This window comes from Tetrao urogallus (assembly GCF_951394365.1).
Source record: "Tetrao urogallus genome assembly, chromosome: 2".
Classification (NCBI taxonomy): domain Eukaryota; kingdom Metazoa; phylum Chordata; class Aves; order Galliformes; family Phasianidae; genus Tetrao; species Tetrao urogallus.
The window spans coordinates 36,809,198-36,822,988 of NC_136814.1; the positions used below are offsets into that span (position 1 = coordinate 36,809,198).

The window sequence follows — 13,791 nt, forward strand, 5'->3', positions numbered from 1 at the left end:
ATGACTGTTGCAGGGCTCAAAGTTTCTTATCCATCTTTGTAGGTATTTAGTTGGCCATTACTGCCAATGGAACCAAGCTGTTTATTGAAGACTGCACTGGGATGAAGACCACGTGTCCATATGTAGAGGCTTAGCATCTAGCTCATGCTCAACATGTCTCTACTACTACTTACAGGAAGATTCCACTTTACAACTAAAAAATAAGCATACTATAAGTAATTTTTCAATATTTATTAGTACAGCTACATTCTTCTTGTATAGTGAGGATCAAGTTATCAGTAAATTAATTAAAGCAGTTAAATAAGACCAAAGCAGATCCAGCATCCATCATCTAGGCTTGCTTTGCAAACTCTTCAAATTCTTCTCACTTCTCCATCTAAATTTCTACATAAGAACTTGCACTTGCTACCACAGGAATGAAGGAGTTCACATTCACTGTGTAATATATTTGCTAAAGAAAGATACTTTCCTCTTCCCTCTTCTTCCCTTTATAAATCCAAAGAACACATCCCACACAAGACCCAGGCTCTTTTTTCTGGATACGTGTGGTTTGGAAGGAAGAAATGGGGCTGTAGGAGACAGACTTTCCAGTTCAATTCCACTAATACTACTTCATTTTCTAACAATCCTCAGGAAAACTCACAGGACAATGCAAATTTTTGTTGCTGTTGTTCCTGTAGAGGAAGGATGTAAGTAGAAATAGCCTTCAAACTCAGTACATTCAACAATTAGAGCAGGATTCTAGAGAAGTTCTCACAGAAGTATACTTCAAAGGTAGATAGAATGCACTGGTGTTGAGTATGTAGTAATAATACTTCAAGCTTCTAAAATCCATCAGATTTTACCTCCCATGGTCAAGTAAAAAAAAAAAAAAAAAAAAAAAAAAAAGAAAACAAGCTGGTAATGAAAGAATGTTGTCCTACAGTTGAATTATTCTGAAGTCTTGTAGGAAGGCACCTCACAAAAATATAACAACCTTGTAATTCATTCTCTGTCGTCCTACTGTGTTCAAATGCGTACTAAAATATAGTCTTGCACCCATCAATCCACATTGTACAGAATGGCATCTCAACAACTTTTGCCACAGTCTCCTTGATGACTATTTTATTAGTAGGTAGGTAGGTAATCTGCTATACATGAGGAGTTTAATTAGTCTGACAAGTAACACCATCTTTATTAAGAGAAGGAAAAGAAAAGAAATCAAGGCTTTGTATGTAAATACACAGCAGGTTAACAAAATTCAGGCTTATTAAAAAGTAATCACTACAGCTATGCTGCTGTACAGCAGGTGAGAGATTCTACTAGTTTTTGTTAGAAATCTAAAGTGACCTTTTCTGGGTTGATGTTGCAGGCAGTTGTTAACCTTGAGTTGTACTATTTGTTACAATGACAACAAAGAAATAAATCTTTTTATTCTAAACAAGAAAAAGCACAGAAAAGACGATAGGACTAAAAGTCTGCCTTGCTTTTGCTCTCCAGTCATTTCACTAGTTTAAGGTTGGTTGGTCCTCTTGTTACTCAAGAATATCATTATCTACTCCTTTCTGCTTCACTCTTTAGGAGGGCCTGTTGTAACAAGATAAGGGGAAATGGCTTCAAAATAAAAAAAGGGAGATAATGACTGGATATGAGGAAGAAGGATTTCACAATAAGGGTGAGGATGCACTTGAACTAGTTGCCCAGTGAGGTAGTGGATGCCCCATCATTGGAGACATTCAAGGTCAGGCTGGATGGGGTTCTGCGCTATGTGATCTAGCTGTAGGTGTCCCTGTTAATTGCAGGAGAGTCAAGATTATATGACTTTTAAGAGTCCCTTTCAATTAAAAGAAATTCTATGATACGTGGGAATATTATTACTTAAAGAATGCATGATATAAATACAAATCCATACAAGCAAAGGAAAATATAGTCCAAATGAAATAGAGAGCTACATAACGTTATAACAGACCTAAGTAAAATACTTTATCTGTGGTATGCTGGAATTGTCCCAGACAATGCCAAGACCATCATTGTAACAAGTGACTAAATGCTGAAAACATGGTTGGAGAAAGGAGTTGTACAGATGGGCAGCCTTGCTCTGATGAAAACCCCCTTTCAGGGGGGTACAGGTGGAGTTGTTAACTGCAGACTTGTTGACAACACACTTGTTAACAACAAACCCTGTAAATCTAACTGGCATAAAAGCACCTCTTGGAGAAGCTTGGGAGTGACTTCAAGACTTCGGAACTTCTGGATGAACACTCTCACAGACCAAGGATCCCTCTATTAGCTGCACCAGAGCTGGAAACCAGAATGTTGATCTCTTCGTCCGTCTTTTTCTCTATCCACTCCCTCTCCCCTTTTCTTTTTTCCTTATAAAGTTGTCAAGTAATGCAAGGTTTATTTTAATTCCTCATCACATAACTTAGCCACACAGCTTAAATAGATACAATTGTAAGAGTGCCAGTAATTTTAAGATAAGTGCAGTAGAGAGATTCTCATGAAAACTGATGATTGTGTTTGGACCTTGAGTGTCATTTCACCTTAATCTAACCAAATGGATTTGTGAATCTGGCCACCCCTCCCTTCCTTCATCGCAGGACATGATGCACATGCTATTAGAATCATTGAATACATTACTTCGGAAGGGACCTTAAAGATTAACTGGCTCCAACCCCACTGCCATGGGCAGCACTGCCACACACCAGCTGAGGCTGCCTAGGGCCCCAACCAACCCAGCCTTGAGCAATTCCAGGAATGGGGCACCCACAGCTTCTCCAGACGACCTGCACTAGTGCCTCACCACCTTCTGAGTAAATTTTCTCCTAACATCTAACCTATATCTACTTTGTTTTAGCCTAAAACCATTCCCCTTTCTCATGTTACAATCAGGCTACATAAAAAGTTGCTCCCCATCTTTTCCATAAGCTACCTTTAAGTGCTGGAAAGCTGTAGTGAGTCTCCCTACAGCCTCCTCTTCTGCAGGAAGAAGCAGCCCAGCTTTCTCAGCTTATCTTTGTAATAAAGATGCTTCAGATGTCCAACCGTCTCTGTGGCCCTCCTCTGGACACACTCAACAGTCAGAGTGCCTGGATAATCCACTGCAGTAATTATTGCTTTCATTCACCTACACTCAATGCTCCAACAGAAAAATCAAACAAGTAGTTCAATCAAACCAGAGCTCAGCTTCTAAAACTTTCAGAATATTCCAATAATAACTGCCACTTAAGAGATAAAGTATTCCTTGTGAGGAAGGTTCTGTCGTTCAGAAATGAAGCCTAGAATTCTATTAACAGGAAATCATCATTCATTCACCCCTAGTGATAATATGTCACAACAATTTATTCTTTTAAGGAACTGTCCCCTTGCAGTCAACAGCAAAATTCTTGTTGATTATATATAAAAGAACAAGCCCCTCACTAATGCAAAATACAAACAGAACTGCTGTAATTTTATTCTCTTTACTATCATGAAAGACAGTCATCTCCAAATATTCACAGAGCTTTATTTCCCAGATGTGCTGAACTAAAAGATTTGTCAGATAAGCTACAAAGAAAGTCTCCTAACAATGTCATAGCTAGGAGCAATTCCAACCTAAGATCGAATTTTTTCCAGAGTTTCATAGTTTTCAGAAGCAAATCTGCATTTAAACTGTAACAACTAACACATGCACACACACACTTCTAGCCAGTCTCCCTGCAGTCCAGGTCTGGAGATGAAAATCTGGCTTTATTGAAGTCAACAGTTCTGTCTTCAGCAGGATCTGAGCTGTGAGACCTGGAACACTTCATTAACCCATGTCAACTGTGAGATCCATCACAAATCAACAAAAAGTAACATTTTTGTTTAGTTTATGCTTTAAAAAAAAAAAAAAAAAAAAAAAAAAAAAAAAAAAAAAAAAGTAGTGCTATAAGAATATTTTGTTCGTTTGGCCAATTCTTTTTTTTAAGCAAATCAACATATAACAAACATACAGCAGCAAACATACATATGTACTACTAAGCAGAGCACTCTGTAAGACTTCTTTATAGCATTTCCAAGTAATGATTTGCTAATAACTGGAAAGACAACTCATTTTGGACACAGATTAACAAAAAAAAATGCTTAGACAATACAGAAAGAACGATGCTGACCTCCTTAATCTTAATCAATCACAGTTCAAATCACATCACGCTAAGAAAGATTTAAGAAAAATTAAAAAAAAAAAAAACTTCTTTCATTAACCCATTTAAATTGTGTCATCAAATAACACAGAACAGATTTATGTCAGTGAGATCATAATTAGAAAGTACAGGAAAACTCAGTCCCTACGTGTACACCATTTTTAACTTCTCTTTTGCTGTCTATATACAGCCAAGTTTAATTTTGTATCTTCCATTTATTAAATTGGAAGAAAACATTTGTGTAGAGATTAGAGAAAACCAACACTGTTTTAATACAAAGCATCCCTAAGTTTAAAGAAAAGCAGTAGGAAAAGATCCCTGATTTTCAATTTAATTTACGTACTTTCTAGATGCAGCCTTCTTTCCTTCATATTTCTTCACATTTCTTAATTAGAACCATCCTGTGCACTTCCCATACAAACATGCAGTAGAGAAACCACCTTTAAGAAAAAATGGCTATAGCACTAAAATAAAGAAGTCAAAGGCAGATGAAGATATTGAGATGCATTAAATCTACAGTCGGAAGTTAACCAGTGTTCATACTGGAATTCTGTCTTTACAGCCTTTCCACAGTTTAAGTTCCTGGAATAGCTTTTCCCTCAGACCTTCAAAACGCTAAGGAGCAGCATTTATCAGTGCATCCCCAGACACTGAAAATAAGAGAAGCTCTCTGCACATCAAAATACATGAGTCAATCAATTCACAAGACCAGCACAAAACTTCTCTCTCTGGTGGGCCAACTGCTCACCACAGAGCTTCTTTAACCTCTTTTGCACATATCTGGTACAGGTGATCTCCAGATGCAGAACACTGGACAAGACAGTTTGCAGATAGAACAACTGATTTTATCCAGTAATATTATCCTAATGGCAGTATAAAATATTTGCCTAGCATTTTTGGCATTAGAATATTTGGATGTAAAACATTCGCACAATTCCCAAGTATAAAATGGAGTAGCTAAAACACATTCACTACTGTCTGTCCAGCTCAATTCCAAAATAGAAATTGAGATCATATTCAGTATCCATACTGCAGTGCAGTGTCTCAGAGAGGAAGGTACATATGCTGCAATTGCAGGCAAGCCATTCTTCACATGAGCTGTTAAACCGTGGTCTCTTGTGCCAGTCCCTGGTGAATCATTGCAAGTCACGTACTAATAGTTACAGCGATGGTTTATTAATATAAACAAAAGGTAGCCGACGTGTTTCTTAGTGTTACCTCCTTCTAAAATTGTTCCTAACATCCAAAGTTGTTTTCAGCAGTCTCCTTAGTCTATTCTGTCAGCTGCATTTGTATATTCGATGGCTGCAGCCATCAGAACCTAATATATTATGATAAAATTCTTTAAAAGATGAGCAGTGTTTGAAAAGCACTAAAGAAAGAAGAAGAAAAAAAAAAAAGACGAAAAATCATTTCTGATGCACAGAACAACAATTCTTATTTATTATTTTACAATAACTTTAACATCATCTTTGCCCAGGATCCTTCTTTGTTCTATAGTTCCACAATATCTTCATTCGTGATGGGCAAAGCATATGATTTCTTAATCAGATTTGGAGTTACATTCTTTGTTTAAATGCTGTGTATAACAAAGGACATTTACAACAGATTCTGGAGTCAAGGAACTCCTGTTCTTCAAATGCAATCACATTTAAATCACATTATTCAATTCTGAGCGAAGAAAAATTCTCTGCCATGAACTCTATTCTTTTATTATCTGAAGTGCTACATCCCAGCACTAAGTTAATAAAATCTTTTCCACATCAAACCTAAGTAACATTTAACTTAATTTAAAAGTACACTTCCAGTGTTGAAAAGTACCTTTACACTTCCCTCTGACAGTTACACTCAAAACAATTAAGTCTATGTGGAAGATAAGGCAGTACAAAATACACTCACAGGAGCAAGAGAAACTATTAAACAAATGAGAATTGAGGGGAAAAAAACTAAAAAAGCAGCAGCAAAGAGCACAAAGGAGAACATCAGTATTCCAATAGTAACTGTGCAGAAGACTGTAACCCTAACAGCCTCACTTCAACGTGCCTTGATGACATCTCCTACCATAAACACCAAGAGCACTTGTCTTTAATGGAAGAAATTCCACAGTTCCAGAAAACCATACATACTGCCATCAGGAACATCAGAAGCTCTAATAGCTACATTACAACTTTTCACATCACTCCTAGGTACAGAACAGCTTCCAGAACTCAGAACACCTTTAACCGATACACAAGATACTCCCAGCAGTGTTTTGTAGAAACAGTGCACCTGGTTTAATTCCATCCTTGGCTTTATAGCTTTATATTCCCCCTTCAAAGGCCTTCCTTTATGGGGGTTCTACACTAAAAAAGAAACAAAAAAAAAAAAAAAAAAAAAAAAAAAAAAAAAAAACCACCACATTCCTTGCACATACACATTATGACATTATGGAAGGAGCCTTTGCACATTATGTTTTGTTTTTTTTTTTTCATGGAACTCCGAATTATTTTAACTCTAGGCAAGTGAAGAAAAAAAAACAAGCAAGTCACTTCCCTGTTAATTATGAATTGTTTACATTCTTGAACACTAAACAATTAAAACTTATTGTGGACATATCTTTCTACTTTTGAATATGAAAAAAAAAAAGATTTAAAATCCTGCATGGGAAAGAAGCCATCCCTCAGATTAATACAAGCAAAGGCATGCTATTTGCTCCTCTTTACTCCCCTTACACAGCACGTATGCCTTCAGTGGGGGAAGACACAGTAACATATGACCAAGCCTTAAAGGGGATATATATCAACATAAAGCTACCTCCACACAATATTCAGCAAATGAAAGAGACTACTGTCAGTGGACAAGCACGTCATTCACATGACTATACAAGACTTCATTAAGGAGAGCTGAATTCCAATCTATCTAAAGTTGTCTCAACCAGAGTAAGGACTGATATTTCCAGAAGTCCAGAGCACTAACAAGTTACATTCACTTTCCAGAAGTGACATGTTAAACCTCAATTTGTTCTGAAAGTAACATAAAGCACCCTTGCAGCAAATTTGTAGGAGGAAATGCATGATGTCACCTCATTAAAAAAAAAAAGATAAGAGAACCAAAAGAAGAGGAATTGTTAGGCAAAGCAGGAATATGTGAAAACCTAAGTTTTATATACATATTTATATATACATATATATAATATAAATATATTATATATAGATATATATTATATATATATACACGTATACACACACACACACAAATATGCATCAACACATAGATGGCAAATACAAATTCAGTTTAATAGCTAGCTACAATGAAAGGAATCTTTTTATTGAAGGAAATCTCACATTTCTCTTGAAATATTACAAATGACAAATTCTACTGAAATCCCAGAGAAAATTAAAGATATTACAAATTTTGAAGTGTCAGAAAGAGAACCCACATTTTCATAGAGTTTATCCTGACATATCAAAAGAAGAAAATTCAAAGAACACTGTTTATATGCAGCAGGTCTACAGAAGCCGTGATTAAGGTATTCATCGCACAGAAAGCTTTTTTGCTGGTATATGATGTTCTTTGATATTTTCTATTTTAATTACCAATCCATTCATGAATTCATTTATCCCCAATTACTTTTTTGAAAATAAACAACTAAAAGGAGAAACTGAGGCAACTCACAAGTAACATTTGACTTGCAGTGCTTTCTATCAACATTGTTCAGAAAGCCAAAGGTATCCAACAGCTCTAGGGAGTACTAAACCAAACTTTAAGGGGAGAAGAACTGAAACACTGAGATTACATCTTAAAGCAATTGACTTTTCCAAGCCACGATCATGACTTCCATAAAGCACAAGGAAAAGAGAAGTTAAAATTATTACTTGCATGTAACTACAGATTAGAGGTTCAAAAACATCACATGAAAAGGCTATTTCTCAGGTCTTCCATTATTTCACTACATGAATTCCCCCATGCCTCAGTTTATCACATTCAAGGTCACTTTCCATCAGTACAACATTCTACAGATTTTTTAAGCATGGTCTAAGGCTGCGTTGGCCAGAAGTCTATTAAGCCTGATGCACATTATCAGGAGTGCTGTTTTACGTAACGTGCTGCTGCTGTCAGGTGCAATAGTTCAGCACTACTCTATATGTGCATGGCAGCATTATCATGTCCACAGCGTCGCTTTTCCTATTAAGTATTCAGATAACAGCATTTCATGAGCTAAGCCTAACAAACAGAACTGCAGTAAGCCTCTCTGTGACGGCACAAGTATTTCAAAAGCATTTTCCAGGAAGAGGACAAACAGTAAAAAAGTACACATTGATTTGACACATTTTCTTTCAACAAAGTATCTTCTGGTTTGTCTTCAGGTGTTACACAACACTACAATAGGAATCGAATAATGTCAAGAAGAAAGAAAGTTGACAGTTTTCATGCTAGTGTTGCATAACAGCCTTGTCCCTCCCTGTACAACCACAGTTTCCAAGAACTCAAAACAAAATAATAATAATAATAATAAATGTTATTATAACAGGATGCATGCCTATTACTTTCCAGCTTCTGGTTGAAGGAGAGAAAAAAAAAAAAAAAAAAAAAAAAAAAAAGACCACAAGAAGATTGAAATCTAAGCTCCATAATGCTGCAAATGGCATGTGAAGTGCTTTGCACAGGCTGTGCAATTTGCTTCTCCATTCTTTTTAAATATATTTTGTTGCTACACATTAGTCATTAACATTTTTTACATTGGATTGCACTTAAAAAAAAAAAAAAAAGAAAGAAAGAAAGAAAGAAAGAATATAAGCTTTACCACACCATTTCAGCATCTCTTTCTCTACCTAATGGGTATCTCAGCAATTTTTCCTAGAACTGTGACTAGGTTTGTATGCTGCACCGTTCAAATATACCCATCTCCAAAACTTACTAGGATTGCAGCTACAGAGAGCACTCAGGAGATGGCTCAGAAGGTAAACAAAGAATTGCATGAAGTAAAATAATCCAGATAAGCAAGAAGCGCAGCGCTCCAGACAAATTAACTGAACTCAGGAGAAGAAATGCTCCAGCGCCTTTACATGCTTTGGGCTGAGGATGCTCACACCAAGAAAGAAGAGCTGTGTTAGTCCGTGTACAGCGAGGAGAACGCCTGCAAGTTAGTGAGCACCTCGAGAGGCGATTTGTTCTATTCCGCTGTTGCAGAAGGAGCGCGGTCTCAGCCCCCTAAGCCGGGAGCGCAGCCTGCTGAGTATCCGCAGTACGCGAGCACGGCGGCGGGCAGGAGCCGAGCTCAGATACTCGCGGAGGCGGCGGGGGCTCCCAGCACGCGCCTCCCCCTCCCGCGTGCCCCCGCACCGCCGCCTCCGCACCGTCACCCTCTCCTCCCAGCCCCATTAAGCGAAGCCAGCGGTTGCTCGCACCCCCACGCCCGCGGGCCGGGGGCAGGGGCTACTCAGCGGAAAGCAAAGCCCCGGCGGGGCTCCCCCCGTTGCTCCCTTGCCTCCTCTCCCGTGCACGCGGCTTCCCCCCCCTTGAGCTCTCTTCAGAGCATCGCCCCCAGCCGCCCTCCCCCCGCGAGATCCTGCCCCAAACCGGCGCGGCACTTACAGTTCTCAAGAACTGGATCTCGTCCTCGCCCTCGCCCCCCTCGGCCATGGCTCCCTCTCTCACTCTCACTCTCACTCTCTCTCTCTCTCTCTCTCTCCTTCTCCCGGACGCTGCTCACGGCCGCACCGCTCTGCGGCTGGGAACGAGAGAGCTGCGGATGCCCGCGCGCCTGCCGCAGGTGCACGGCTCTGCCCGCCGCGCCGCCAGTGCCTGCTACGGGCGGAGGAGGATGCGATTAACCGCGGGAAGGGGGGCGGAGCTCCCGGCCCCCCCGCTGCTGCAGGTGATCCGCAGCCCGCTCCCTCCGCGCGCCGAGCCCGCCGCACAGCGCCCCTTGCCGGCTGCTCCGCGGAGCTACGCGTGCACGGCGCGTGCGAGTGTGGTAAACGAAGGGTCAATGACGGGTTGTAAAATTGTCGTTGGTCGAAGGGCGGCTATAGCGCGTGCCAAGGGTGCAGCAGAGGGTCACCAGTGTAAATGCGTGCTTAGCTCTAGTGAGCGTTTGCGAGGTCCACACTTTATTCCTGTTGGTGTGGAAACCAGGCCTCCAACAGAGAGAGGAGTTTGACAGCCCGCAAGAACTGCAAGACTTCCAGCATCGGTAGCATTCAGGAGTAAACACACAGCAGAGAAGCTTTGCTCGTGTGGTGCAATAGTCATGAGGTGAGGACAAGGGAGAAGCTTAGAAAATAGTAAAATGAACATCTTATCATTGACAGCAATGTGTCCAAAGGGTGCGTGCCTGCAGAAGGCTTTTGAAGAACTGTAACCAGCAAATATAATGAAATCACAATAATTTTGTTAAACAGAAGGCATGTTGGTAACTAAGAGGTTCCTTAGAAGCCATATTTGTTGTCTTTAACTTCATGCTCGCTTAATGCATTCTGAAAAAGGAATACTAAAATTTCTGCCCAGATCTTGGCAGCTGTGGATAAACAGTTCTTCTGACAGACCGGAAACTGCAAATGTAGCCATGATCCACAAGGCCTGTAGAACTGAATCAAAGGTTCTGCAGATGAACTCCAGGGTTGATAGCTTAATCAGTTCCTTTATAATTTTCTGTTTTCATTGACTTCAAGAGATTTTTACCTCTCAAACTTGTTCCTGATAGAAAATATTTTTTTCTAAGTATGATAAAATAGTCAAGAAAATACATTTCATATCATCACAATACTCAGACCTCTTCAATATCCCTTCCTCCAAGTAATAAAGGTTGCAGAATGCTTCTCGAAAAAAAACTCCTGCTAAGAGAAAAGTCTTGAGTCTGAATCTTGAAACCATGAGTCTGAGCCATGTTTCAAGAAGGTGCATCAAAGAAATAACACTTTTGTTTGCACTTTATCCCACTTACAGAATAAGTGAGTTTCAGACAACAATTTGCAAATGTTTTTTGTTTGTTTTTTTCATATGAAAGTAAAGGTCAGTTCACATCATTTTACAGGATCCAGTTCTTGTTTCCGTTGTAGAGCAAGGAGGATACTTTCCATATCGGTCTGAAGGTGAGTGGTGGATGAGATGCCTGCTTGACTTGCTGCATGTAAAGCAAGGGCATATTAAAGAAAGAAAAAAAAGAAAGAAAAGAGAAAACTATAAATAGTTCACTGTGACATCATTGACTGAAACAGTTTGTACAGTTTTCAGTACAACATTATGACACAATGAAATTTGTTCCGGGAACTGGTGATACCTGGTTGCCTACAGATTTTTGAGATGCAAACTCCAGCTGAAAATTCTTGTGCTGTCAAATTTGTTGGACCTTCCCAGTTAGTTGAAGGATATTATGTGATAACAGAGACGCCACATGTGGCTACATAATTTGCATAAGAAACAAAGCAAAAAGTAATGAAGATAAAAGATCAGTCTAATGGCTTTCTGAACAGGGTGAAAAAGATGAAATATAGTTGGAAGGAGATCTCATTACGTTATTCATCAGGAACTATTATTTGTATGTGCACATACAATACACACATACTTTTTAATGCATATATGTACATATTGCTTATAAAACATAGAATATGCATAAAATACAAAATTGGTGCATGCACAAAAAGGCCAAAACTAGATTCTTTAGCCATGGACTTTCTCTATATTACCTTAACCACAGCAGTCAGCTACAACATATGTGTCTCGTTCCACTCAAAACAAGAAGCCTTACTCTACCCATGTGGAAAGATGAGAAGAGTTCTTAAAACATTCTGGTGATTGGATTGATGTGTTTTAAAGGGAATGCACTTTAGCTAGTGTGAGGTTGTAATCAGTAGCTATGTTTAATTCTGTAAGACTCTAATCAGTAGCTATGTTGAATCAATTGCATTAAATAATTAAAATCAACTTATTCTTTTTTTAATATCTATCATATTGGGAGTTTATGTATAATTCACAAAATTGTTGCTTAAATTAACTGCTAGGAAGAATAAAATAACAGATACAGAATCTAGAATGGTTTGTGTTGGAAGGGACCTTTAAGATATAGTACCAACCCCCCTGCTATAGGAAGGGACACCTCCCTCTAGACCAGATGATATCTCCTGTACCTGATATTTACAAGTGGAGTTTGGTGGAAATACATTTTTGGAGTAGATGTGAAAGTAAAGGGCTGTTGGCTACAGGACAGCTAGTCCCAAATTTCAAGATGCCAATCATCCCTATGGCAGATAACTTTGTGTTCCCAACTCTCACTTGCTCAATTTTAATCCACATTACATTACATTATACTCACTGTTTTTCACAAGTCTGAAGATTTTTATTAGCACCTACTCACGGCTGAGCTTTCCACAGAAAAATGCTCACAGAAAAAAGACAGCTTCTACTCCTACCAAAATAATTCTGCTAGTTTGAAGACAAAGCCTCTGAAGATAAGAAAGAGGGAGAAAATGTAGCAGGAAAATTGCCATTTCTTGCAATTCTAATATATGTTTAGTTGGCTAACCAGTTCTCCTATAACACACATGAAGTATTTTTTCCTGCACTTTTTTCCTCCAATGTAGAAGTAGCCTTTCCAATTTTCAGTACATAATTTCCCCTACATTATGTGTGTCTTGCTGCTCTTCATGTAGTCTTCATTTGTTGTCTTGTTTTTGCCACGTTTCTTTTACAGTTCTATTCAAGTCTGCCCATCACAGTACACGTTTGTAATTGTCATGTTTTGTAATTGTCACATCATTTACATTGTTCATTTTGCTTTTGGACAGCAAGAGTTTCTTGTTCCTACAGTCTTAGTTTATTGAGGAAGCAATACCGTGACAATATATAGTGTACCTGTACCAATCTTTACTGAAAATGGGTTCCTCGGAGTGAGGCAGCACCAGTGCAACAGTGTATCTGAGATACTCCAAAAGGGTATGAACATAAATGAACATGCATTGACACTCTTATGCACATTTTAGCACTTGAATTTCATAATTTTTATTCATCTGAATTAGGAAACTTAATACAGTGTTAGGAAAAGATGCAGAAATATGTTGTGTCTATCCAAAATAGTTATCTATGTAAAATATATGATGTCTGCTATCCATTATAAAAGTAATGTAAATAGTGAGCATTCAGTAACATCAGCTGGGAATTCCCCTGGTTTTCCACCTGTTTCAGAGTATACTACCATGCTAACTTTGTCTTCCTAGAAGCACAGAATAAGACAATGCCAGAAGGAATGACATGGGGCAAGTACTGTCCTCCCTCCCCGTGTTGTTTGTTACAGCATGTCAGACTTTGAAGTCACCATTAGTCAGATATCAGTCTTATCTGAAAGCGTATTATTCCATGTGGTGTAAAACTAAAATGATTTCATCACTTTCTATCTCATGAATACGACTAAAGTGAATGAAATAGAAGCAGTGTAAAATCAATGCCAATTGAGATCCGAGCTGTGACAAGAAAACTTGAACAAAATGAGTAAACTTGATTGTGCATTGAATTTAAAATGCCCATTGCAAATTAACAGAGGTTAAGGAAGCATAATTATAACTAAGAGCACATATTTATATGCCCATCACAATCTCCCGAGAGTTTAAAAATATGATGCATTTTTTCTTAGTAGTGCTCATCCTGAATCTATAAAATACAATATAAACTACAC

At 38.6% G+C, this 13,791-nt stretch overlaps 1 protein-coding gene across 1 annotated transcript in view; it reads right to left on the bottom strand.

The window, feature by feature from the left end:
• RYR2 (ryanodine receptor 2) overlaps positions 1–9,764 on the bottom strand; it is a gene marked incomplete at both ends in the record, with an annotated part of 341,640 nt that extends 331,876 nt beyond the window's left edge. Inside the window, one exon of the mRNA XM_079550429.1 lies at positions 9,717–9,764. Coding sequence (XP_079406555.1) covers positions 9,717–9,764 — 48 coding nt within the window. The remainder of the gene's footprint in view (positions 1–9,716) is intronic.
• Between the last annotated feature and the right edge of the window lie 4,027 nt (positions 9,765–13,791).